This window comes from Chlorocebus sabaeus, chromosome 24 (genome assembly GCF_047675955.1).
Source record: "Chlorocebus sabaeus isolate Y175 chromosome 24, mChlSab1.0.hap1, whole genome shotgun sequence".
NCBI classification, from domain to species: Eukaryota; Metazoa; Chordata; class Mammalia; order Primates; family Cercopithecidae; genus Chlorocebus; species Chlorocebus sabaeus.
Genome location: NC_132927.1, coordinates 32,620,822 through 32,648,751, shown reverse-complemented (window position 1 = coordinate 32,648,751; position 27,930 = coordinate 32,620,822). Strand labels below are relative to the sequence as shown.

The 27,930-nt window shown below is 40.9% G+C and overlaps 1 protein-coding gene across 1 annotated transcript in view; it reads right to left on the bottom strand.

The window, feature by feature from the left end:
- The window catches only part of PELI2 (pellino E3 ubiquitin protein ligase family member 2), a 195,981-nt gene that overhangs the window by 111,896 nt on the left and 56,155 nt on the right, over positions 1-27,930 (bottom strand). Inside the window, exon 2 of the mRNA XM_007986769.3 lies at positions 11,461-11,590. Coding sequence (XP_007984960.3) covers positions 11,461-11,590 — 130 coding nt within the window. The remainder of the gene's footprint in view (positions 1-11,460; positions 11,591-27,930) is intronic.

Genomic DNA, 27,930 nt, shown 5'->3' with positions numbered 1-27,930 from the left:
CATTCTCCTGTGAGGAAAGGCACTGGCTTTCAAAGTTAGTATATTCAACTAATTTAGAAACTGTTCATTGTTAAACCTTCATTGCTGTGATTTAAAAACAACAACAAAAAAGGACACATTTAAATTGTAAAGTTTATAGAGGAAATCTATATTCAAATTATGATGCAGTTTTAATTTTTAATCTATCAATGCATTTTAGCTAAGTTTTTATATAATTAAACTACCAATAAGTAAGTACAAATGTTAAGTTTCATCATATCCTACACCTATGTATAACTTCTTATAACAGGTCATTAATACTTCCCAGAGAAACCAGCACTAATATTAGCTAACATTAATCAACTGCTACCATGTAGTAGGCATACAATGTGATCCAGGTGTTTCCCATCCTGAGTCACTAGCTGGAGGCAGACTGTATCCCCACCAGCAGGGATTTAAGGATTATATATTCCCAACCTGTGAACTCAGGCAGACAGCCATGAAACTTGCTTTAGCCACTGCAACGAAAGCACGTCACTTCCAGGCGGAAGCTTGAAGAGCTATGTTCTCTCTCTTACCTCGTCCTACATCATCTCTGAAGTATACATCAAGATGGAACCTCCATTAGCAAAGGTTCCTGAATTTTCACAAGGAACACAACCCCCAAGTTAACCCACGATGGACAAAACCTGAGGAGTAAATATGCTTTGTTGCTGTCAACCCACTGAGATTTGAGAGTTGTTACTGTAAAATAACCTGGCCTCAACTGACTGATAGAAATCCCTATTTTATTTTATTTTTATCTTATTTTCTTTGAGACAGAGTTTCGCTCCGTTGCCCAGGCTGGAGTACAGTGGCACGATCTCGACTCACTGCATCCTCTACCACCAGGGATCAAGCTGTCTCCTGTCTCAGCCTCCCCAGTAGCTGGGAGGACAGGCACAGGCCACCACGCCTGGCTAATTTTTATATTTTTAGTAGAGACAGGGTTCCACCATATTGGTTGGGCTGGTCTTGAACTCCTGACCTCAGGTGATCCACCTGCCTCAGCTTTCTAAAGTGCTGGGATTACAGGCATGAGCCACCATGCCTGGCCTGAATACCTATTTTATAAAGTGAAAGGTGAGCCACGAAAGGGCATTTTTTACCTAAGAGCCTACAGATATTAAACAGGGGAACTAAACATTCAAAAAATCTACATTTGAAAGCCCACACTTTCACTCAGTTCTGCTTTTCATAATTTAAACAATATATAACCAACTATTACAACTCTCAAAAACAAATGCTATGCCTGAAATCAGAAGGAAAAAAGACCAGAGATACATACAAGTTTTTATGCAAAGCTACTTATCATGATATTATTTATAATATAAAAATTTAGAAACAACAATAGAAGGGTTAAATTTTAATGTTAATACACTGAATATATTAACATAATGAAATACTATTCAGTGGCTAAAAACCAAGTTTTCAATGGTCATTTAATGATACAGGGAAATGTCATAACATAAGAGATGGAAAAAAGGATAGAAAGCAATATTCATAGTATAATCCCAAGATTCCAGAACTAACCTGAACAAAATTTACCAAGCATACCCGATACATAAACCGATCTATGCATGTGCTTGTGGGTTTGCAGAATACCAATCCATTAGTTATTGACCCATTAGAACCGGTGGCTGTCCCAAAGCAGGTCACACTATTTGGTTACTCATTCAACAAAGCGTGCTTGGCAATGGGAGTACAGAAATGAAAGACAGTATCTGCCTTCAAGGAGCCTGCCGTCCAGGAAGACATGAGAAGTCAGCCAACTTCAACGCAGCGTCAGAGCACTTGTGAGGATTTACAAGAGGCACTCCAGGAGTTCACAAAAACACTTCTCACTGAGACTGGGAGTGAGGGGAGATGTCCAAGGAGGAAATGCAGCTGGGCCAACTTTTCAGAATACTGATATTGAGGGCTAGTACACCAGGCTGAAGAACATCCTAGGCAATGACAACGCCCCCTGCAAAGGTCCAGAGGCAAGAGAAAACGTGGCCACTTGAGAAGCACAGAGGAGAAGGGCATGGCGGTCCTGCAAGGGCTCACCTGGCAGCAGAAAGAGCATAGCAGGAACCAGAACGGAGCTGCCTATCTGAGAGCTCCCAAACCTAGACTACCCTCCATCACCTTTAACCTCAGAAAAACAAAACCAAAGCTTCCTGAAGCCACTCATTCATGCTTCCCTGGAACATGGGTATGATCAATAAAGAGCTTATAAATAGGTATTTCTGTGAATCAGTCAGCAGTGGGAGGACTTCAAAGAGGCTAAAGTACTTTTTCAGAAAAGTTAAGGCCAATCATGCACTTTAATGTGAAAAGCAAAAGGTGTAACAAAACAGGCCGTAACCATTCCAAGTCAGCCATTGGTACCTCAATGACCCTCCCTTGCAGTCTGTGACTTCTTTTCAGCTATACAGAAGTTATCCTGATATATTCTCTACTACAAGTGGTCAAAACTACCCCTACAACCGAACTACTTAAAAGTCAAGCCTCCACCATTTTTGCTTTTGTAGAAAAGGCTCTTTCTACAGAGCACCTGATTTTAGACAGCTTATCCTAACACTGATACTTACATAATGTACAAACTTGTACCTTGCAGGTCTACAAAGCAACTTCCATTTTTACTGGCAACTACTATCATATTCACTTATTTTAGGGTTGCAGCATTCTAGTTTGCAAATGAATAAATTTCCCAATTCACACTACAGAAATGTGGAAAAATGAGAAGCAGAACCCAGCTTTTGTCTTATCCTTCAGAATATTTTCTACCTGCCATCTGCAGCAACAGACAAACATTCTTGGGTCCTGGGTAGCACACCTGGCTTAGTGACTTAGGTCAACATAGTGAGCTTCCCCGAAGTTTTTAAGTCCTTCATTGTAAAATGAGCAGCCAGTTTGAATAAAGTTCCTTCCGACTTTAATATTCCATGTTTGTTTTTTTAAGTTGCAGTAAGATTCTCTTCCTCCATGAAAAGATGGGTTGCAAGTGCCTGAATCAGGGTCATAATTCAAATAAGTTTGAGTAGATGCATAATTATAAATGCAGATACAACTATCCTTCCACACTGACATGTTAAAAGCAACTCTAACAAAATTATGTTCTAAGGACAACACAAATTATTTTTCCAACTAATACATGCATCAGTCAAAATTATAATTACTGTATATCAGTAATGCAGATAATTACACAGATAATTAAGTTACTGAGTGCTAGAGTCAAGCTTTCCTGCTCTAATGCTCTCCACCCCAAAGAATTTTAAAAGAAACAAAAAACCTCATTCCCTGTCTCTCAATTCTTTCATCTCTTCCCCAGCCTTTCATTTCCCCAACCAGGAGATTAAGAGCTGCTCAGTAATGTGAAGTATTTTGTATTTAATTTTCCATAAAATAGTATGTAAAAGTTTTCTCTTGCAGATATAACAAATTATCACAAAACTTAGCAGTTAAAAACAACACTAATTTATTATCTTACAGATCTGTTTGCCAGAAGTCCAGCAGGCTTGGCTGATTTCTCTGCCCGAGTCTCACAAGGCTAAAATCAAGGGGCTGACAGGGCAGCATCTCTTTATGGAGGTTCTAGGGAAGAATCTGTTTTCAGGGACATTCAGGGACCTGGCAGGATTGAGTTCCATGTGATTATAGGACTGAAGCCCTGGTTTCCTTGCTGGCCAGCAGCCAGAGCTGTTCTCAGCTTCTAGAAGCCACCTGCACTCCTTGGCTCATAGTATCCTCTCCATCTTCAGATTCAGAAGCAGCAGGTGGAGTCCCTCTCATGCTCCAAATCTCTCTTGCTCCTTCTTCCCTCATACCTCATGAGTCTTCTCCATTCCCCTTTCACTATTAAGGACCCTTGTGATTACAATGGGCCCACCCAGATAATCCAGGATAATCCCCCTATTTGAAGTCTCATGACCTTAATTCTACCTGCAAAAGCCCTTTTGCCACGTAAGGTAATATATTCACAGGTTCCAGTGATTAATATATGAGCATCTTGGGAGAATGGGGACAGAAATTATTCTGCCAACCATATAATACATGCAGGAAAAAAGAGACAAATGTGCCTTTTTGCTAGAAAACAATGAATAATTCTACCCAGACCACACACCAAAGCAGCAATTTATGTTAAATATCAATATATACACACAAAATTAGTTGTTGATGCCTGAAAAGATGAAACTACATATGCTAGAAAAAAAGATTACAGAAAAACAAAAATGTTAGTGTCAAACTGTATTAATTGCTGAAACTAACAAAAATGTGATATAATGAATCAACTCTTCTACTTTCTTGAAGTATTCACAGTGGACATTGCAAATCATACCTGAAATTTTAATTTTAAACATATTATATCTTAAAACCTACTTTAAACACTCTTCCACAAATCTGTATAAACAAATGATGATAAGTATGCTGCTTCAGCTCTTAAATCAGTGAAAGTAACACTGCCTGGCTTAAATACAGTGGCAAAAAGCTCAACATTTTACTTAGGTGATTTGAAAGAAAATGTATTTAAATAAGACAGCCTAACGTTTGCTTTGTGAGTAACAGAAGTAAAAAACTAAACCAAAAATAAGAAAGGAAAAGTAAAGCTCACAGATTGCTACACTTACATTATCTGCAACGACAGAACTACCAAAAGAACTACAGGAAAACATAAAAGTATTGATTAGTCACATTTTACAGAAAAGTACTGATTAATCAAAGTTTATGGAAATGTAATAGAGGATTCATAACAGCCAATTCTTGATCTAAAACTCATTCTATGTAAAACATAAAATAGGATAATCACCTAATCACAGATATATTTATTAAAGTTATTCATGTCAGGAGCAATATTATTTAACAACCAGCCTTTTAATAAAAAAATTAGGCATATAAATAATTTTAAAATATTCCATTTATTCTCTAAATAATATGAATTACACATTTTATGAAACCGTATCCCAGGTGAAGTAAGTTACAACAGCAACCGTTCATCAAATCATGTGAATCATTTCCAAGTCATCTGTTAATTGTTACAAATTACTGGTATGATTTTTTTATTTGATGTATCTGTCACAATTTAAGCAATGTATGAGCTGTGATTGATATAAGAAACCAAATTCTTTCAAAAATTTCACCCATGTAATTAAGGAAAATGGGCAAACCAAGTCTTAATATATACAGATTTTTCCACCACATAATACTGCTCATAGTAAATCTTCCATTATCTTCTACTGAACTAATATTAGTTAAATTCTATTTTACAGCCCTAATAATACTGAGATTTTATATTCACTATTTCTATTACCATCCAAGCCTTATGAAAATCCCTTATTTATTGGATTGTTCTGCTTAATTTCTGGCTTAATTATACAAAATTTTGCTTGCCTTCAATCTATAGTGCTTTGAAAACAACAATTAGCCAAGTTCTCAAAATGAATAAACTAAAAGGATGTAATTAAAATTTAATTGTATTCCTCAGATTTGTCACCAAATAAGTGTATTTTCTTTTAATTTGCCAGGCAATGTAATAGTTTTTCCCTTGGAATTAACATTTTGTTTCATTTTAAATTTGTTTGTTCCTCTAATACCTTCTTCTCCATCACAGTTTCCTGTATTTGGTTTATATGTTCTATCACTTAGTATTTGTCAAATAAATCTGTCCATTTCAATAATTAAAATTTTTCTTTTTTCTAAAACCATGGAAAAAATTCACATTGCTTAGCAGATGATGTAATAGAGCTAAACTTCTTTAAAAAATTGTCCAAATGCTATTTTAACAATGTCCAGTAACACAAATATTCCCATCTTTGGTTGCCCATTAAAAGTCCAAACAGCTACCTCAACCCCAAGGTCTCAAATACATTATTTAATTCTCTATTACTTGATATAAGATAAATATAAAATTTCCAAAAAAAAGTTAAGTGGTTTACTTGGCTTATCTTCCTACTGCATCATCCAGAGATAACCAAATATAAGTGAGACAGCATCAAATTAAAACATCTAAAAGTTTTTCTAGAATTTCAGCTGAGACAACTTTTTCTCCCTAACACTATACTTGCACCATCTGTAAAACATTCATAAGGTTTTCATGTAAATATTTCTCATTGAAACCATTTTTCTTGAGTATGACTAATAAAGTTTAATATATTTCAGATGTTCTTCCTTCCAGCTCCATTAAATCAATAAAAACCATCACACTATCTTTGAAGTCTTGAATATTGCATTTTAAGTAAATTATTAAAACAATTCTATGTGAAATTGTTGGAGCTCTGTCAATAATGACTGAAATTTTACTGCCCTGATTTATAAGTTCTCCAAAATGCATTTTTGCATCTCAGTAGATATATGTTTTGCAACGATTAGGACCATAAACCTAAACGTCCATGCTACATTCACATAAAAACAATTCTTGAAGTCCTAATAAATATTTTATGTAAGAAAATTATTTTAAACTATACAGTATATTATATTGATATTTCATAAACTGGTTTTCCCTTGCCTTGTCAAAACTCTCAGATAAAATGTTTTTGGACGTTGTTATTTCAATTTTTGGAAACTGATTTATGTCTATTATTTTTTGTTGAAATAATCAAATTGTTTTTTATTCTAGACCTATAAATCATTTGTTTCAGGTTTATATTACTGCATAGTACTAAAGATATTCTTAGCTGTGTTTTATTACTGTTATTTCTTTTTTTCTTCTCTCAGAGATTCAGAATACTCATGTTTATGACATCTAAGAAAAGAAAATTTACCCAAACTTCGTTGCCTCTTTATTTAAAATAAAATACTCAACAAATTAATTCTTGAACTTCTAAGTACGAAACACCACACACGACTAATCCAAGAGTTATAATGCAGTAACAGTGAAATAAACCAAAGAAAGACCTATTTAAAACTCAGTTATTTAAAAACAGGAGCGATGAGAAAGTCTGAGGCTGATGATAAGCCGATGACTCTCCCAAAGCACAGAGGCCCCAGCTCCATCATGAACGTGCAGGAGATGAACACCACTCACTGCCATGAGACAGAGGCTCAGCAGACAAGACAGCGAGCGCTTCCAAAGTGGACCCCAGCACATCCTACAAAATCAGCTGGGGTGAATGAGTTTATGTCGAAAATTATATCGTTATTCGTTTTGCCACTTCTCATGGTTACTGTTGTATTATTCATCAACTGATAAGAAAGTGTTTCAATATTTTATCAACCAGTAGAGCCACAGCAGTCCAAACAGGCTGAAGAGCAGCCTGGTTGTAACAATGACATTAAATGGCCCTCATGTTTCTCTAAACTATCAAAGACCACTAATATTTTCCATTCGGAAATAGGCCAGCTGGAATAAAGTGATTTTCAGTTACTTTTTAAAAGTAAAAATACCCAAAAAAGGACATTTCAATAAAGCATAATCTAAGAAGGGAAAACCATTATGAAGAGTTTTCCATAGTAATGTTGCTAAATTTAAAACATGCAGCTAACAAAATATTTCCGATCAGGCACCAGTATCCACACCGTCACCACCACCACCACCATACTATTTACTGGTTAAGTAAGAGCAAAATAGTTGTCCCCTATCATAAAAAAGTAAATGAACACATAAACTGACTTAAATTCTCAGTCATATCATGTCACTCCCTCTGCTTCACACCCTTACATAAAAATCCAACCTTTCCAGCCAGACCCACAAGACCCCTGATCTCTGCTCTTTTGGTCAACTCCTCTCTCCTCTCCAGCTCACAGTGCTCGCACCACTTTTTTAGAGCTCCTTCCTTATACCTTGTCTAAACTCTGTGACCCCTTCCTCTTAGCGCTTTCCCCAGTGTGCAGTCGAATGTGTATCCTATGATTCTTTCTCGTTTGCCTACTCACTAGAAATTTAGCTCCACGTGAATGTGTTTGTTTGCAGCAGAATATCCAATACCTGGCATGATGCCTGGCCACAGAAGGTGCTGAATAAATATTTGTTGAATCAATGGATGGGTGAATAAATTGCTAAAAGCCCTATGCCTATGCAACAGAATGGCCAGAAGTAAAACAGGACTTTTGATTAAAAAAAAAAACAAACCACACACACACGCACACACATTACATAATCAGAGAAATACCTCTGAGTATTATTCTAAGTACAAATATATACATGAATAAACATTACACAAATAGAGATTACACAACAGTAGCACACACTTGCCATTCTAATCTGACTTAGCCTGGATATAGACGTGCACAGAAAACTAAGAGGTCCTGTTTCCCAGCTGCCACGACCACCAGCAAAGGGATATCCCTGTTCTGCCCCCAGAATGTGGGCAGAGGGAATGACTGTGGCAGAGGGAAGAAACAACACAGCCAAAAGCCAAAGAACTTAAATCCTAGTAATGAATAACCACACCTACCCTTCTAGGTCCCACGTTCCCAGCTCCAATCAAAGATGAACTTTCATTACCAATACTGCAGCATCAAAAATGTCAGGGTACACAAACCACTGTCATTTCAGGCCAGTGTCTGCCAGGTACCATGATATTTACTAGCATTCTTAAGGCGCATGGGGTGAGCAATAAAGACAAAAAGAAAAAAACAGTCCAGCAGGGTCAGTAAGGGCCCAGAGTCAGACACACAGGAAGAGAGATACCCAAAGAGCCCGGAGAAAGAGAATCTGGAGTAGAATTAAGACATACCTGGAGAGGCCAAGTGGGCCAATTACTGTGGCAAGCAGAGACAGGCTAATGGGCTGGATGTCTTGATGATAAGAGATAAGGAAGTATATCCAAAAATAGAATGAACTGGAGATAATTCTCATTTGCAAGTGACAACGCGCTGTAAGGGGCACCACATCAGTGGGAAAAGTGGAAAAGAAACTGAAAGAGTTAACGTACTACGAACCATAGATGCTACAGGGTCAGGGAGAAAGAGACTCGGTGGTAGGTACTGAGTCACTGAAGTATGTTCCACAAACGTAAGATGGAAAAAATAATAAAAGAGTGCATTCATTGAAAATCAGATTCAGTTAAACCCAGGAAGTGGGAGGGGTATCTGAAGAAAAGGTTAAACAAGTAAAGGGCTGAGTTCACAACTGGCTGGAGCTCCAAGGTAGAAGGTGCCAATGGAGCAGACCTAGCAGCAGCAGTGGCCGGGCACAGCTGGCGGGGATGACAGTTTGAGAGGGAGCAGGAGTAAGGGGCAGAAGAGGTAGATGTGAGGCTCCAAGGTAGAAGGTGCCAACAGAGCAAACCTAGCAGCAGGAGTGGCCGGGCACAGCTGGCCAGGATGAGAGTGTGAGAGTCTGAAAGACAAAATGGGGTGGCTGATCTATTCACAATAAATATGTCTGGTCTTAGTTTGCCCATCTGCCTTGGTCTTAGTTCAGTGACTCAGGGTACACCTATCAGATTCTCTCTCTTGAAAATGTAAAACCTTTAAGAGAGATAGAAGCTGGCTGGAGTAAAGTCACTATCTAACACTCTTGAAAAAATATCCACGTGCACTCCTGTTGACACTCCAGTTCTACTCTCTCTCAAAACCTGGTTACTCAACTTTTCCCTGATTCTGAGGGCTAGCCTATAATAATTTCTCTAACTTTTGTCTGTTTTATCTTAGCCAGAATAATTGCTATTGTTATAACCAAAGTATATTTTCTAATTCAACAGAGCTCCTGCTTGAAGCCAATTTACTCAGTTTCTAATGAGTAAACTGAGGCCCTGAGAATATATTTTTCCCAGATTATAAAATATAGAGGGTCAAGACCAAAACTCAATCTGCCCTAGTTTTAGTGCTGTGGGTAATATTTTTAAACATAGACTTAGATGACAATTATCAAAAGATTAATAATCTAAATAACTTGAAGTAAAATCTAGATATAAAAGTAAAACATAAAAGGCTAAAATGGGAGGAGATGGCAAATGGTTGAAGAATAAAGAAGAGATACACTTCTCTCAATAGTTACAAATTTTCATATTCTATCACAACATGAAGCATGAGTAATCAAAGCAAGATTTCTATACATTTTTTTAAAATGTCAGCCACTGTATTAATCTGAACCCAAGATTTTTAAAAAGAGGAGGGAAAAGAAAGAAATGTCAACAAACAGACAAAATTATAAGGACCACATCTAAATACCAGAACATTTCTGGCACTTATCACATGCTTAAAAACGTCTGTTTTGGTATCCTTCTTCACCACATATTTTTGGAGTACAAAATGTATCTCCTATTTCCTTGACCTCTTAAGATTCTGTTGCTATTTTACCTCTTCCTTTCCTGAGAATCTTCGTAAAGCTGGATTTCCTTTGTTTTCCTTATAAAATGTCCTTTCTGCCTACAAATGTTTAGTTTATTTCTCTTTTTCTAGCTTTGGCTTATCTACTAAATATTAATCTTTCTTGTTTCCTTTGTGTTTGATGTTTTCTAATCTACTCATCCCCTCGTTAATACAAGATCATTTCAATTGGCATCTTCTAACAAATTCTTTCAATGGCACTGCTTCAGAAATAGGAGCTTTTTAAAAACAAAAACATTAACAAAGGTGATCTATGTTTACATTGCATATAAATATCACATGTGCTTTCATGAAGCCATTCCTTTTTCTTCCAAAAGTAGGTTTTCAGGAAAAATGGAAATCAAGACTCTCATTTATATGCCAGGTGGCCCAAACTCATGATCAACAGGTACAGCCAACAGTCCCGTATGAAATGCTTCATGTAAATATATTTTATAGAAAATAAGACTATATATTAAAGAATTTAATTAAAGAAACACTGTAATAAATCTACTATGTAACATAAATCAACTGGAATAAAAACTCAGATTTTTTCCTTGACTTACAGATCAGAAAACAAATAACCAGTTTTTCTTAAATTAGCATTTTATTCACTTCAAAATTATGAGAAAAATATGTATAGTTGGCCTCTTTTATCACTTGGTCGTGTACACTTTTCATCTTTCTACAAGCCACACAAATTCAATTCCACGTACATACAGATTATATAAAACTACCTACTACATTCAATTAACAGAAGGAAAATAAATCATGAGGTTTATACCCAGACTTAAAACAAAAAATCTTTAGGATAAAGAACATCATGTTTCAACTACATCTATTCCAAAATAATAAATGCTAGCTGCTTTGGTATCCTAAAGCAGTGCTTCTTAACGAGACAGATTTTACCTGCTCAGTCCTCCCCAGGAGACAGGCTGCAATGTCTTGAGACATTTATGGTGGTTAACAACTGTGGGGAGCAAGAATGGGTGGGGTGCTACTGGCATTTAGCAGGTCAAGGACAGGGAAGCTGCTGAATACCCTACAATGCACAGCACAGCCCCTCACAACAAAGCATTATCTAGCCTCAAATGGTCTGAGAGACTGTCCTACATGGAAACAAGACTAAAGGAAAGAGAATGACAGACAAGAAGTATCTGTGAGTCACTGTTTGCCAGCACCCTCCCAACTCTTGGCAGACCCACCTACCTTAGATGCCTGGGGCGTGGATATCACATGGACTGTGCTGGGTTTGACACCATTTGCCTTGGGCCGCTTGTAGAGGGCAAATCTGCTTTTCCTCCGTCCTCTATCTCCATTGGGTAAAGCACCATTGTACCTAGAAACAGGGAGGAAAGAGTTCATCTACCTGCGGATTTTTCAAGTTTTAAACACAAAAGTTAGAGGTACTGAATAAGGGAAAAGACAGGAATGGTCATAAAATAATTGCCCACTAAACACTCCACAAAAGGAAAGGGTTATAACACAGACTTCAGCTGTAATGAAATTCAAATCACTTCTAGGAACTTAATTTAAGAGTGATGTACAAGTAATTATAGGTTTCCTATTTTATAAAGTCAGACTCTTCAAATCTTTTTGGAAAGTGGCAGAGTATAAATAAGGAAATGAGTATTCTGCAGAGGCCATATTAGGGCTGGCTCAATTCAACTAGCACCATTCTAATAGACCCCAGAGATACACTTGAGAATATTTTTAAATGAACTAGTTAGAAAATAGCATACTAATTAAACCTCATCTCTCACTTTCAAACCACGTTAATGTTGTCTGCAGGATCTTTATTTGTAAGACAACCAATTTAGTTGCTCGCTTTCTTAAAAGTTCTGAATCCTCCACATTCACTCCCATTTCTGTTTGAACCCTACACTGACAGGTTAGCAAAAAATAGCTTGCAGAAATTAAACATATTTTTGTTAGCAAAAATTAGCTTGTAAAAATATACACACGAGTTTTAGTCCACAAACTGTCAAACAACTTAGAAGTCATCTGGAAAACATATAATGTCCTTAAGCAGGTTTCCTGTATTTAGCTAATACTAGTGCTTAAAAGAAATGCAGGATCACAGTTAGCATTTCAATTTTTAGTTGTATTTTCTAACTCTGTATTAATTGGCCCCTGTATGTTCTTACTGACGGCCCATATTGCTACATTAACACAACTACTCTCTGCTTCCACGTTGGTGGAAGCTCTTTTCAAGAAAAAAACTAAAAGAAGGAACATTTAAAATTTACACAGATTTATATGACAGATCCAAGGCTCCCCCAGAACACCAAGGTTAGGAGACAGCAGGTCTGGTGGTTTGTTCCTGTCCCACAGATTCCTGGGCCTTCTCCACGTTCCAGCTACATCCAGAAGGGAGTGGCCAGATGGGGGAAGCAGGAACTTGTGAAATCCACTGGGAAACAGAAGTTGGAAGACAGGGGCTTTGTGTGTTTGTTTCACCAGTCAAGTCATCACTACAGTCTGACAATGGTTTTAAATTATCACTGTAAGTTATTCCCACTGTCTTTTTAATGTTTCCATTTCCAGCACAAAGGAATGTCAGCTATATAAAAATGTCTCATGAATAAAAAGATAACTTATTTCAAGTCTTATTCCTCTAGTTTTTCTCAGGCAAGATCAGAATCGTGTACAATATTTTCTTAAACGTATTTGTGATGACTACTATAAAGTATCCATAAGTCAACAACCATTACAAATCCGCTTTGTTTTAATATATTTCCATGTCACTCAAATCAACATGAACATTCTATATTAAAGGAAGCATATGTGAACCAATTAAAGCCAGGACTATAAAAAACTCAAACGAACATTTTCACTACTGTGGCCTACACACAATTAGTACAAGATCTGGCAAGGCTTGCTACGCCCTTCGCTTCTACCCAGCTCTGTGTGTATGGCAGGTGCATTTGACAGCAATGATGTGATTGAGAATGACCCTGTATGGTAGATGCACCTGAATGTGTGTTCAGAGTTCCAAGCTACAGTATCCAAGAGTGGCCAACCCAGAGAGTCATTCCTTACCTATGAGGAACATCTGAGTGCCCACCCAGTCCCATGGAACGCAGGCTCTCCAGGATATCAAGGCCCTTTGCTTTGGTTAAGTGAAGGTTGCCAGGTGGCAGTTGTTAGGGGGAGCATGTTAAGTGAAAATGCTAGGTTAACTGCATGCTTTTTATATGCAGTTGTGGTTCTCCTGCTCAACCCACCGCCACTGGACTCTCTCCCCTGTATGTAAGCCACCAGCAAAACCCCATGTCTCATCTGCTGGTTCTGAGTCTCTTCTTTCAGCCTCTTGAATCTGGTGCCATCCCCACTGGAGTTGATACGGGTTTGGCACAACTCTGCGTTGCATCTCTCTTGCCTCAACTATAGACTCCAGGTCAATAGGCCTTAGCCTTGTAAGAGTGCAGCAGACGCTTGTTTGGCTATCTGATCACAACTATACTTCCTTCTCTGGAATCTATTCCTTAACTCCAAAAGTTGAACCCCAGCACCACGTTTGAATGAACTGGCCATGCCAACATCTTCCCCACCACTCTGGGGCTGACTGGCCAGAGGCTGACATCTGGCCCAACCTGGCCAACAACATTCTAACTTTGGAAAATACAAAATGGGGACAGAGAGAAAGTCATCCATTCTCAGTTGTTGGCTAGAGCTGTAAAAAATGTAAACCCAGGAGCTGTGGGGATGTCACAAAGTGTTATATGGCTGAAAAAGCAGGCAAAGTGAAGAAGGAAGCAGATGAACAGAGACAAGCAGTAAAAAGCAATGGAAAGAGGATCCTTAAGGGTTTCCACTGGCCCAGATGTACTCCAGCCCTTCTTGACAAAATTCCTTTAGCTTCGGCTAACTCAATTTGATTTCCACTAGTTACAACCCAAAAGCCACATCTAATATAAAGGGAGGAAAAAAACCAGAAGTGTCAACCTTAACACATGCAGAAACATTTTAATTTAAATTGCCTAAGCATAGAGGTACAGATATTGCAGGTTAAGCAAATAATAAGCCAGCCTACTTACAGACTGCCTACTTACTTAATACATCTAGATGAAAAATCCTATTGGAAATAATCAAAGTAGCAGTGGAAAAACCAGTGTCACCATGAGACAAGTTTCTAATTAGGTTAAGCTACATGGTCATTCATTCGATATTTATGCCAAGTACTAGAGCTACAATGATGAATATCAGCTTCCCTGCCTTCACAGAGCTCTCTGCTCAGAAGGAGAGAAAGGCACAATAACAAATATGATAAATATACATGTAACAAGATGCACTTATAGTATAAGGCACATGGGAGGATGCATTAGAGAAGGCTTCATGGTGGAAGCACTGCTTGAACTGTCAAAATCTTGGCCAGGCACATTGGCTCATGCCTGTAATCCCAGCACTTTGGGAGGCCAAGGCAGGTAGATAGCTTGAGCCCAGGAGTTCGAGACCAGCCTGAGGAACATGTTGAAACCCCACTTCTACAAAAAAATATGAAAATTAGCCTGGCGTGGTGGTATGCACCTGTAGTCATGGCTACTCGGGCGGCTGAGGTGGGAATATCACTTGAGTCAGGAAAGTGGAGACCGCAATGAGTCAAGACCATGCCACTGCACTCCAGCCTGGGTGACAGAGTAAGACTGTCCAAAAAGAAAAGAGAGAAAAAGAAATCTAAGTAAGAAGTCTAAATGGAGAATGAAGGCATGATATAATGTGCAAGGCAAGGAGGACTCCATAGTTCAGCACTGTGGAGAGTACGAAGTTCAAGTGGAGAGAGTAGTGGGAAAGGAGGGTAAAAGGTAGGCAGGAGCCCGATTGTAACATCCTGCTTCTATTAGTCCATTATCACACTGCCATAAAGAACTACCTGTGAAGAAAAGAGGTTTAATTGACTCACAGTTCCACAGGCTTAACAGGATGCTCGACTGGGAAGCCTCAGGAAACTTACAATCATGGCAGAAGCCAAAGGAGAAACAAGCAGCTTCTTCTCATGGCAGCCGGAGAAAGAAAGCTCGAGAAGGGGAAAGTGCCACAGTTTTAAACCATCAGATCTTGTGAGAACTCATTCACTATCACGAGGACAGCAAGGGGGAAATCCAACCCCCACCCCGCCATGCAATCACCTTCCACCGAGCCCCTCCTCTGACACATGGGAATTACAATTCAAGATGAGATCTGGGGGAGGACACAGAGCTAAACCCTATCACTGGTACTCCCTAAGAGTTATGGCTTTTTACCCTAAGGGGAATGGAAAGTCTGGTAAGATTTAAGCAAATGGCGAACATGATTGGAAATATAAAGTAATCACATAGGGTGGCACAGGGCAGGAGGACCTGGAAGAGATTAGAGGCAAGACCCGACCAGATTAGAGGCAAGATGATCAGACAGCAGCACCACCACAGCCATGGGGAGCTATGTGCAGTGGGTTGAATGGTGGCCTTAAAAAGATACATCCAAGGCTGGGCACAGTGGCTCATGCCTGTAATCCCGGAACTTTGGGAGGCCGAGGCAGGTGGATCACTTGAGGTCAGGAGTTCGAAACCAGCCTGGCCAACATGGTGAAACCCTGTCTCTACTAAAAAAAAAAAAAAAACAAAAAATTAGCTGGGCATGATAGCACGTGCCTGTAATCCCAGCTATTCAACAGGCTGAGGCAGGAGAATCGCCTGAACCCAGGAGGCAGACGTTGCAGTGGGCTGAGATCATACCATTGTGCTCCAGCCTGGGCGACAGAGCAATACTCCGTCTCTAAAAGAAAAAAAACAGACACATCCACGTCACCTGTGAATATGGCTTTTTGGAAAAAGGGTGTTTGCAGATGTAATTAAGTCCAGAATCTCAAGATGAGATCATACTCGATTACTGTTAGGTCCTAAGTACAATGGCAAGTGATTTTGCAAGAGAGACAAAGGGATAGAGAGGAGATGACCATGTGATGGAGGCAGAGACTGGGGCGATGCAACCACAAGCCAAGAAACATTTGGAGCCCCAGAAGCTGGAAGAGGCAAGGAAAGATTCTCCCCTTAAGAGCCTTCAGGGGCAGCATGGCCCTGCTGACACTTTGATTTCAGACTTCTGGCCTCTAGAACTGTAAGAGAATAAACATCTGTTGTTGTTACCAAGTTTGTGTTAATCTGTTACGGCAGCCACGGGAAACTATAAAAGCCTGAACCAAAGCAGAGATGGTGCAGATGAACTGGAGGATTAGAGAAAAATTTCAGAGTTGTTTTCAATACAAAGTGAACATCAGAATCACCTGAAAAAAACCTTACAAAAATATCAACACCTAAAACCCAAGAAATTCCGGTTCAATAAGCCTGAGACGAGGCTACAGGTCTGCCTTTTTGCAAAGCTCCCAAGTGATACAGCCACACGTAAGAACCCTGGTTTTAAAGACAAAATTCACAGTAACTGGTAACCTGTTTGGATGCACAGGGTGAGAGATAACAGGAATATCATATAGCCTTCTAGCCTGGCCAGAGTGACAGCATTGTTAGAAATAGGAACAGGAATTACAGGGACATCGGGGGAGGCATGGAGGAGGCAACTGAAGTTAGGTCTGGAGCTCCAGAGAAATAACCCTGGGGCCTTCACCATGCAGCGGCAGTTAAAGTCATGAGAATAAATGAGGCTACTCAAGAAAAAGGTGCAGAATAAGGAAGCAAGGAAGGCTGGGACAGAGCCTGGGAAATACAACTATTTAAGGAAACAGCCCCTTCTTTGTCACAGGCAGAAGGACCAGGACCAGGAGAAAGTTATATTGCCAAAGAATTTCAACAGTGTTTAATCAGTTAAGAGATCAGTTAAGAGAAAGAAAATGCACAACCATGATTTGGAAAAGAATGAGTCATTGGTGATCTCACCCATCTTCAAAACAAAGCAAAAACAAGCAAATGCCTCCAACCCTAAGCTTCACTGTGAGCGTCCACTCTGATTTCCATTTTCTCCTCACAAAGCCAAGAATCTTGAAAAGTACCCACACCCATTATTCTGCTTCCAATGCTTGCTGGCTTTTCAGTCCACTATCACTCAATCTTTGTCCCCAGATCCAAAAGTACATTTGATCATTCATCATACCTCCAGCATACCAACCAACCTCCCCTCCTTAAAGTCTCCCAGCCACTCTCCTATCAAGGAATCCAGTGTGGTAGACTAAAGAGGGCTTCTTCTCCCACTAAGAGGTGCAGTCTAATTCCCCTCTCCCTAAATATGGGCTGGCTCTAGTGGCTTGCTTACCAACAACATGCAAAGGAAGTGATGTTCTGAGACTTTCGAAGGCCAGTGTGAAAAGCCGACTACCCTGGGACCACCGTGCTGGGAAGGCCACACGGAGGCACTCTGCTTAGCAGTCCCAGCAGAGCCCATCCTTCCAGCCACCCCGCTAAGGCAGCAGACATGAGTGAAGCCATCATGGACACTCCAGACCAGCTGATAACCACCAGGTAACTTCAGTTGATACCACATGGGGCAGAACTGCCCAAACTGCTGACCCACAGAATTGTGCCTTAAGTAACATGTTTTAAGCCACTAAGTTTGGGGTAGTTGGTTACACAGTAATAGATTCCTGGAACAGGAAGCCCCAAACTCTTCCCATAGTCACAGTCATCCTCTCCCTGCCAAACTTTTTCTTTTTTTTTTTTGAGACAGAGTCTCCTCTGTCACCCAGGCTGGAGTGCAGTGGCATGATCTTGGCTCACTACAACCTCCACTTCCCGAGTTCAAGTGATTCTCATGCCTCAGCCTCCCGAGTAACAGGGACTACAGGTGTGCACCACCATGCCCAGCTATTTTGGGTATTTTTAGTAGAGACAGGGTTTCACCATCTTGGCCAAGCTGGTTTCGAACTCCTGACCTCAAGTTATATGCCTGCCTCAGCCTCCCAAAGTGCTGGGATTACAGGCGTGAGCCACTGTGCCCAGCTGGTCCCCAGTCTATTTTAAGTGGAGCACTGTCACCTCCTCCTGAAAACTATCACCAAATCTTCCCCTGCCCATTCCCACCCCCCATCTGGCCCATCTGGAATGTGAGTTCTAAAAAAGTGAGGTCTTCTATATATCTGGCACCTGGCACAGTATACCAGGGACACGTGGTGGGCACTGAAAACCTACAAGTTGGCTGGCTGATGAGAGGACCATTATCTTAGTATGTTTTGTGCTGCTATAACAGAATATCTGAGACTCGGTAATTTATAAAGAACAGAGATTTCTTTTCTTACAGTTCTAAAGACTGGGAAGTCCAAGGTCAGAGGGCCTGCATCTGGAGAGGCCTGCTTGGCCTCCCCAGATGTTCCATCCCATGGTGGAAGGCCAAGAGGGCATGTATATGAGAGAATGCAAGCAACTGAACTCATCCTTTTATCAGGAACCCATTCCTGAGATAACAGCATTAATCCATTTATAAGGGGAGAACCCTCATGCCCTAATCACCTCTTACAGGCCCCGCCTCTCAACACTGCTGCATTGGGGATTAAGTCTCCAACACATGAACTTTGGGGGGCACATTCAAACCACAGCACCCATCTTTTGTATAATAGAATAGAGTCCAGACATAGAGACGAAATCCTGCTTACAAAGGCAAAAAGTTACTGCCCCATGAAAGAAGGTCAGAATGCTCCCTGGGCTGGTACGCTTTTCAGCCAGTAAGTTTGCAGAAATAAAATGTCTGAGTGCTGCTGCCACACCTGTTTCACCTGCTGCAACAGGGGTATTTCAATTCGAACCCATAAGAGCCTTTCAAGCTTAACTTTCTTTTTTATTCTGGAGACTTAAAAACATTTATTTAATAAATGTGTGCTGAAAATTTAACTCTTCATATATGCAAAGCAAACAGCTGGTCTTTATAGTAAGGGTATTTGGGAGCTGCAAAGAATAATGAAAATTCTGTGTAAGAAACTTTACCAAGTAATAAAGCATTTTTCTGTTTTATAGTTTAGAGTTCACATATTAATGGGAATTAATAACATTTGCTGTATACTTGCTATGTGCCAAGAAACCCTGTGAAGGAGACATTATTACTCATAGTGGACAGATAAAAGACTCAGAAAGGCTGATACACACAAACTTACACAGTTAGGAAAGGTCAGGCAGAACCTAAAGCTACATCAGTTCTGTCTGACTCCAAGTTGCATACTCTTTCCAGTAGACAACACTGACAGTTTTTAAATTTAAGACATTTTTTGGCATACAGTGCAAAGATGGAGTCTTAAAAAGATGTCTGCCACCTACAAATGTATTTGTCAATAAGAATTTTCTATGGGAAACCAGAGCAAGAAGAGGGGGTTCCAGGTGCTCCCAGTCACATTTTTGAGACGTCACAGTTTATCTTAACTAGCCTGAACTCTTACAGCGACACCCACATGGAAGGGAAGCGATGTGTGCTCCAGAAGCGGAGGTTACATCAGCATCACAGGATCACATTCCAGAGGTGGTCAGCTCTCCATTACAGGCTGAAGGCTCTGCCTTCCTTCCAAAGCAACTGCTCTGTCACTTGCACCAACAAATCACAAGCAACTACTATAATCAAAGTAGACAGTGCCCTGCAGATGAACAGGATGTGACACTAGAGACAGACAGACTCAAAGGCAGGGCACACAGTCTCTGATAAAACTCTGCAATCTGGTACCAGTCTTGAGGTAGCTCACCCTAACTCGCTGTATAAATGCATTATTCCAACCGCGTTTAAGTAATTGCCCATATGCCAATAAGTGCCTAACATTGGTTTTATGAAATTATAGTCCCAACCCCCTTATTATTTAACCTATCATATACGCATGGACTTCCCCTGACCCAATAAAGCCCAGAAACGCAACAACATTTATTTCTCTACGCTTCAGAAATGCTGCATATAGGAGGAGGCAGAGCAAGATGGCAGAATAAAAGGCTCCACCCATTGTCCCACCTCACAAGAACATCAAGTTAACAACTATCTACACAGAAAAAAACATCTTCATGAGAACCAAAAATCAGGTGAGCACTCATAACACCTGGTTTTCACTTCATTATCACTGAAAGAGGCTCTAGAAGAGACAGAAGAAACAGTCCTGAACCACCGACACAATCCTTTCCACACCCCATGCAGCAGCAAGCCTAGTGCTAAGAGCTTCTCTGGGAGCTGAGGAAGGAGAGTACAGTAACGGTGAGGCATTGAACTCAATGCTGTTCTGTTAGAGCAAAAGGAAAACCAGGCCAAACTCAGCTGATGCCCGCCCATGGAGGGAGCATTTAAACCAGCCCTGGCCAATCGCCTATCTCGGTGGTCTGAACTTGAGTCTCCGCAAACCTCACCACCAAGAGATACAGTGTTCTATGTCTCCATGTAAACTTGAAGGGCCATTAAGGCCAGAAGGAATGCAACTCTTAGGTGAGTCCTAGTGATGAGCTAGGCCCAGAGACCGTGGGCTTGATGGCAGGGAGAGGAGGGACACATGACATACTTAGACACCAGCTGCAACAGCCCAGGGAGCGTTGGCATCACCCCTCCCCTAACCCCAGGCTGCACAGCTTGCCGCTCCAAAAGAGACCCTTTCCTTCTGTCTGACTGAAGAGAGGAGAGGGTAGAGTGGGGAGGACTTTGTCTTGCATCTTGGATACCAGCTGAGCCACAGCAGGATAGGGCACCAGTCAGAGTTGTGAGGTCCCCATTCCAGGCCCTAACTCCCAGATGACATTTCTAGATACAACCTGAGCAAGAAGGGAATCCACTGCCTTGAAAGGAAGGACCCAGTACTGCCAGCATTCATCACCTGCTAAATGAAGAGCCCTCGAACCCTGAATAACCAGCAGTGACACCCAGGTACTACATTCTAGGACTTGACTCTTAGATGGCATTTCTGGACCTTCCCTGGACCAGAGAGGACCCCACTGCCCTGAGGGTGAGTCCCTGGCCAGGTAGCATTCACAACAAGTTGACTTAAGAGACTCTAGGCCGTAAGAGAACATAGGCAGTACTCCTCACGGCCTAGGGTGGCAGTGGCTACCGGGTAAGGCTTCTCTACCTTTGGAAAGGGAAGGCAAGAACAGGAAGACTTGCATCTGCTAGTTCGAGGGCCAACTCAGCCACAATAAACTATAACACCGGGTAGACTCCTAAGGTTTTTGACTCTAGTCCCTAATTTCAGGGTGGTACTTCTGGACCCACCCAAGGCCTGAGGGACCTCACTGCTCAGAAGGGAAGGACACAAGCCTGGCTGGTTTTGCCACCTGCTGATTACAGATCCCCAGAGCCTTGAGTGAACATAGGCAGTAGCCAGGGAATAGTTACAGCAGGCCTTGGGCAAGAACCAATGCTGTGCTGGCTCCAGGTCTGACCCAGTGCAGTCACAGTGGTGGTGGCCACAGGGGTGCTTGTGTCACTCCATCCCCAGCATTAGGTGACTCAGAACAGAGAAAGAGACTCTGTATGTCTGGGAGAAAGTAAGGGAAGAGAAAAAGAGTCTCTGCCTGACAATCCAGAGAATTCTCCCGGATTTTGTTCAGCACTATCAAGGCAGCATCTCTATGAGTCTCCAAGAACCACAGTGTTACTAGGCTTGAAGTGCCCCCTAAAGCCGATATAGTTTAGATAACAACACCTAATCCCTTTCAAATATCCAGCAAGCCATCCCAAAAAGGAGGGCCACAAACAAGCCCAGAAAGTGAAGACTACAATAAGTACCTAAGTTTTGAATGCCCAGACACTGAAGAACATCTACTAGCATCAACACCATCCAAGAAAACATGACCTCACCAAATGAACTAAATAAGGAACCAGGGACCAAACTTAGAGAAACAAATATATGTGACCTTTCGCACAGAGAGTTCAAAACAGCTGTTTTTGAGTAAACTCAAAGAAATTCAAGATAACAGAGAAGGAATTCAGAATTCTACCAGATAAATTTAACAAACAGACTGAAATAATTAAAAATCTAGCAGAAATTCTGGAGCTGAAAAAGTGCAATTGGGGGCGGAGCAAGATGGCCGAATAGGAACAGCTCCAGTCTCCAGCTCCCAGCGCGAGCAACACAGAAGAGAGGTGATTTCTGCATTTTCAACTGAGGTACTGGGTTCATCTCACTGGGGAGTGCGGGACAATCAGTGCTGATCAGCTGTTGCAGCCCGACCAGCGAGAGCCGAAGCAGGGCTAGGCATCGACTCACCTGGGAAGCGCAAGGGGGAAGGTAATCCCTTTTCCTAGCCAGGGAAACTGAGACACACAACACCTGGAAAATCGGGTAACTCCCACCCCAATACTGCGCTTTAAGCAAACGGGCACACCAGGATATTATATCCCACACCTGGCCGGGAGGGTCCCACGCCCACGGAGCCTCCCTCATTGCTAGCACAGCAGTCTGCGATCTAACCACAAGGCAGCAGCGAGGCTGGGGGAGGGGCACCCGCCATTGCTGAGGCTTAAGTAGGTAAACAAAGCCCTGGGAAGATCCAACTGGGTGGAGCTCACAGCAGCTCAAGGAGGCCTGCCAATCTCTGTAGACTCCACCTCTGGAGACAGGGCACAGCTAAACAACAACAACAACAACAACAACAAAAAACCAGCAGAAACCTCTGCAGACGCAAGCAATTCTGTCTGACAGCTTTGAAGAGAGCGGTGGATCTCCCAACATGGAGGCTGAGATCTGAGAAGGGACAGACTGCCTGCTCAAGTGGGTCCCTGACCCCTGAGTAGCCTAACTGGGAGACATCCTCCACTAGCGGCAGACCGACACCCCACACCTCACACGGTGGAGTACACCCCTGAGAGGAAGCTTCCAAAGCAAGAATCAGACAGGTACGCTCGCTGTTCAACAATATTCTATCTTCTGCAGCCTCTGCTGCTGATACCCAGGCAAACAGGGTCTGGAGTGGACCTCAATCAATCTCCAACAGACCTACAGCTGAGGGTCCTGACTGGTAGAAGGAAAACTAACAAACGGGAAGGACACCCACACCAAAACCCCATCAGTACGTCACCATCATCAAAGACCAGAGGCAGACAAAACCACAAAGATGGGGAAAAAGCAGGGCAGAAAAGCTGGAAATTCAAAAAATAAGAGCGCATCTCCCCCGACAAAGGAGCGCAGCTCATCGCCAGCAACGGATCAAAGCTGGACGGAGAATGACTTCGACGAGATGAGAGAAGAAGGCTTCAGTCCATCAAATTTCTCAGAGCTAAAGGAGGAATTACGTACCCAGCGCAAAGAAACTAAAAATCTTGAAAAAAGAGTGGAAGAATAGATAACCAGAATAATTAATGCAGAGAAGGCCATAAATGAACGGACAGAGACGAAAATCATGACACGAGAAATACGTGACAAATGCACAAGCTTCAGTAACCGACTCGATCAACTGGAAGAAAGAGTATCAGCAATTGAGGATCAAATGAATAAAATGAAGCAAGAAGAGAAAGCTAAAGAAAAAAGAAGAAAAAGAAATGAACAAAGCCTGCAAGAAGTATGGGATTATGTAAAAAGACCAAATCTACGTCTGATTGGGGTGCCTGAAAGTGAGGGGGAAAATGGAACCAAGTTGGAAAACACTCTTCAGGATATCATCCAGGAGAACTTCCCCAACCTAGTAGGGCAGGCCAACATTCAAATCCAGGAAATACAGAGAACGCCACAAAGATACTCCTCGAGAAGAGCAACTCCAAGACACATAATTGCCAGATTCACCAAAGTTGAAATAAAAATCTTAAGGGCAGCCAGAGAGAAAGCTCGGGTTATGCACAAAGGGAAGCCCATCAGACTAACAGCAGATCTCTCGGCAGAAACTCTACAAGCCAGAAGAGAGTGGGGGCCAATATTCAACATTCTTAAAGAAAAGAATTTTAAACCCAGAATTTCATATCCAGCCAAACTAAGTTTCATAAGTGAAGGAGAAATAAAATCCTTTACAGATAAGCAAATACTTAGAGATTTGTCACCACCAGACCTGCCTTAAAAGAGACCCTGAAGGAAGCACTAAACATGGAAAGGAACAACTGGTACCAGCCATTGCAAAAACATGCCAAAATGTAAAAACCATCAAGGCTAGGAAGAAACTGCATCAACTAACGAGCAAAATAACCAGTTACTATCATAATGGCAGGATCAAGTTCACACATAACAATATTAACTTTGAATGTAAATGGACTAAATGCTCCAATTAAAAGACACAGACTGGCAAACTGGATAAAGAGTCAAGACCCATCAGTCTGCTGTATTCAGGAGACCCATCTCACATGCAGAGACATACATAGGCTCAAAATAAAGGGATGGAGGAAGATCTACCAAGCAAATGGAAAACAAAAAAAAGCAGGGGGTGCAATAGTAGTCTCTGACAAAACAGACTTTAAAACTTCAAAGATCAAAAGAGACAAAGAAGGCCATTACATAATGGTAAAGGGATTAATTCAACAGGAAGAGCTAACTATCCTAAATATATATGCACCCAATACAGGAGCACCCAGACTCATAAAGCAAGTCCTTAGAGACTTACAAAGAGACTTCGACTCCCATACAATAATAATGGGAGACTTCAACATCCCACTGTCAACATTAGATAGCTCAACGAGACAGAAAGTTAACAAGGATATCCAGGAATTGAACTCATCTCTGCAGCAAGCAGACCTAACAGACATCTACAGAACTCTCCACCCCAAATCAACAGAATATACATTCTTCTCAGCACCACATCACACTTATTCCAAAATTGACCACATAATTGGAAGTAAAGCACTCCTCAGCAAATGCACAAGAACAGAAACTATAACAAACCGTCTCTCAGACCACAGTGCAATCAAACTAGAACTCAGGACTAAGAAACTCCATCAAAACCGCTCAACTACATGGAAACTGAACAACCTGCTCCTGAATGACTACTGGGTACATAACGAAATGAAGGTAAAAATAAAGATGTTCTTTGAAACCAAAGAGAAGAAAGATACAACGTACCAGAATCTCTGGGACACATTTAAAGCAGTGTGTAGAGGGAAATTTATAGGACTAAATGCCCACAAGACAAAGCAGGAAAGATCTAAAATTGACACCCTAACATCACAACTAAAAGAACTAGAGAAGCAAGAGCAAACACATTCAAAAGCTAGCAGAAGGCAAGAAATAACTAAGATCAGAGCAGAACCGAGGGAGATAGAGACACAAAAAACCCTCCAAAAAATCAATGAATCCAGGAGTTGGTTTTTTGAAAAGATCAACAAAATTGATAGACCGCTAGCAAGACTAATAAAGAAGAAAAGAGAGAAGAATCAAATAGATGCAATAAAAAATGATAAAAGGGGATATCACCACCAACCCCACAGAAATACAAACTACCATCAGAGAATACTATAAACACCTCTACGCAAATAAACTAGAAAATCTAGAAGAAATGGTTAATTTCCTGGACACTTACACTCTCCCAAGACTAAACTAGGAAGAAGCTGAATCCCTGAATAGACCAATAGCAGGCTCTGAAATTGAGGCAATAATTAATAGACTACCAACCAAAAAAAGTCCAGGACCAGAGGGATTCACAGCTGAATTCTACCAGAGGTACAAGAAGGAGCTGGTACCATTCCTTCTGAAACTATTCCAATCAATAGAAAAAGAGGGAATCCTCCCTAACTCATTTTATGAGGCCAACATCATCCTGATACCAAAACCTGGAGAGACACACCAAAAAAGAAAATTTTAGGCCAATATCCCTGATGAACATCGATGCAAAAATCCTCAATAAAATACTGGCAAACTGGATCCAGCAGCACATCAAAAACCTTACACACCATGATCAAGTGGGATTCATCGCTGGGATGCAAGGCTGGTTCAACATTCGCAAATCAATAAACATAATCCAGCATATAAACAGAACCAAAGACAAAAACCACATGATTATCTCAATAGATTCAGAAAAGGCCTCTGACAAAATTCAACAGCCCTTCATGCTAAAAATGCTCAATAAATTTGGTATTGATGGAACGTACCTCAAAATAATAAGAGCTATTTATGACAAACCCACAGCCAATATCATACTGAATGGGCAAAAACTGGAAAAATTCCCTTTGAAAACTGGCACAAGACAGGGATGCCCTCTCTCACCACTCCTATTCAACACAATGTTGGAAGTTCTGGCTAGGGCAATCAGGCAGGAGAAAGAAATCAAGGGTATTCAGTTAGGAAGAGAAGAAGTCAAATTGTCCCTGTTTGCCAATAACATGATTGTGTATTTAGAAAACCCCATCATCTCAGCCCAAAATCTCCTTAAGCTGATAAGCAACTTCAGCAAAGTCTCAGGATACAAAATTAATGTGCAAAAATCACACGCATTCTTATACACCAGTAACAGACAAACAGAGAGCCAAATCATGAATGAACTTCCATTCACAATTGCTTCAAAGAGAATAAAATACCTAGGAATCCAACTTACAAGGGATGTAAAGGACCTCTTCAAGAAGAACTACAAACCACTGCTCAGTGAAATACAAGAGGACACAAACAAATGGAAGAACCTTCCATGCTCATGGATAGGAAGAATCAATATCGTGAAAATGGCCATACTGCCCAAGGTAATTTATAGATTCAATGCCATCCTCATCAAGCTACCAATGAGTTTCTTCACAGAATTGGAAAAAACTGCTTTAAAGTTCATATGGAACCAAAAAAGAGCCCGCATCTCCAAGACAATCCTAAGTCAAAAGAACAAAGCTGGAGGCATCACACTACCTGACTTCAAACTATACTACAAGGCTACAGTAACCAAAACAGCATGGTACTGGTACCAAATCAGAGATACAGACCAATGGAACAGAACAGAGTCCTCAGAAATAATACCACACATCTACAGCCATCTGGTCTTTGACAAACCTGAGAAAAACAAGAAATGGGGAAAGGATTCCCTATTTAATAAATGGTGCTAGGAAAATTAGCTAACCATAAGTAGAAAGCTGAAACTGGATCCTTTCCTTACTCCTTATACGAAAATTAATTCAAGATGGATTAGAGACTTAAATGTTAGACCTGCTACCATAAAAACCCTAGAAGAAAACCTAGGTAATACCATTCAGGACATAGGCATGGACAAGGACTTCATGTCTAAAACACCAAAAGCAATGGGCAACAAAAGCCAAAATTGACAAATGGGATCTAATTAAACTAAAGAGCTTCTGCACAGCAAAAGAAACTACCATCAGAGTGAACAGGCAACCTACAGAATGGGAGAAAATTTTTGCAATCTACTCATCTGACAAAGGGCTAATATCCAGAACCTACAAAGAACTCAAACAAATTTATGAGAAAAAAACAAACAACCCCACCAAAAAGTGGGCAAAGGATATGAACAGACAGTTCTCAAAAGGAGACATGCATACAGCCAACAGACACATGAAAAATGTTCGTCATCACCGGCCATCAGAGAAATGCAAATCAAAACCACAATGAGATACCATCTCATACCAGTTAGAATGGCAATCATTAAAAAGTCAGGAAACAACAGGTGCTGGAGAGGATGTGGAAAAATAGGAACACTTTAACACTGTTGGTGGGACTGTAAACTAGTTCAACCATTATGGAAAACAGCATGGCGATTCCTCAAGGATCTAGCATTAGAAGTACCATATGACCCAGCCATCCCATTACTGGGTATATACCCAAAGGATTATAAATCATGCTGCTATAAAGACACATGCACACGTATGTTCACTGCAGCCCTATTCACAATAGCAAAGACT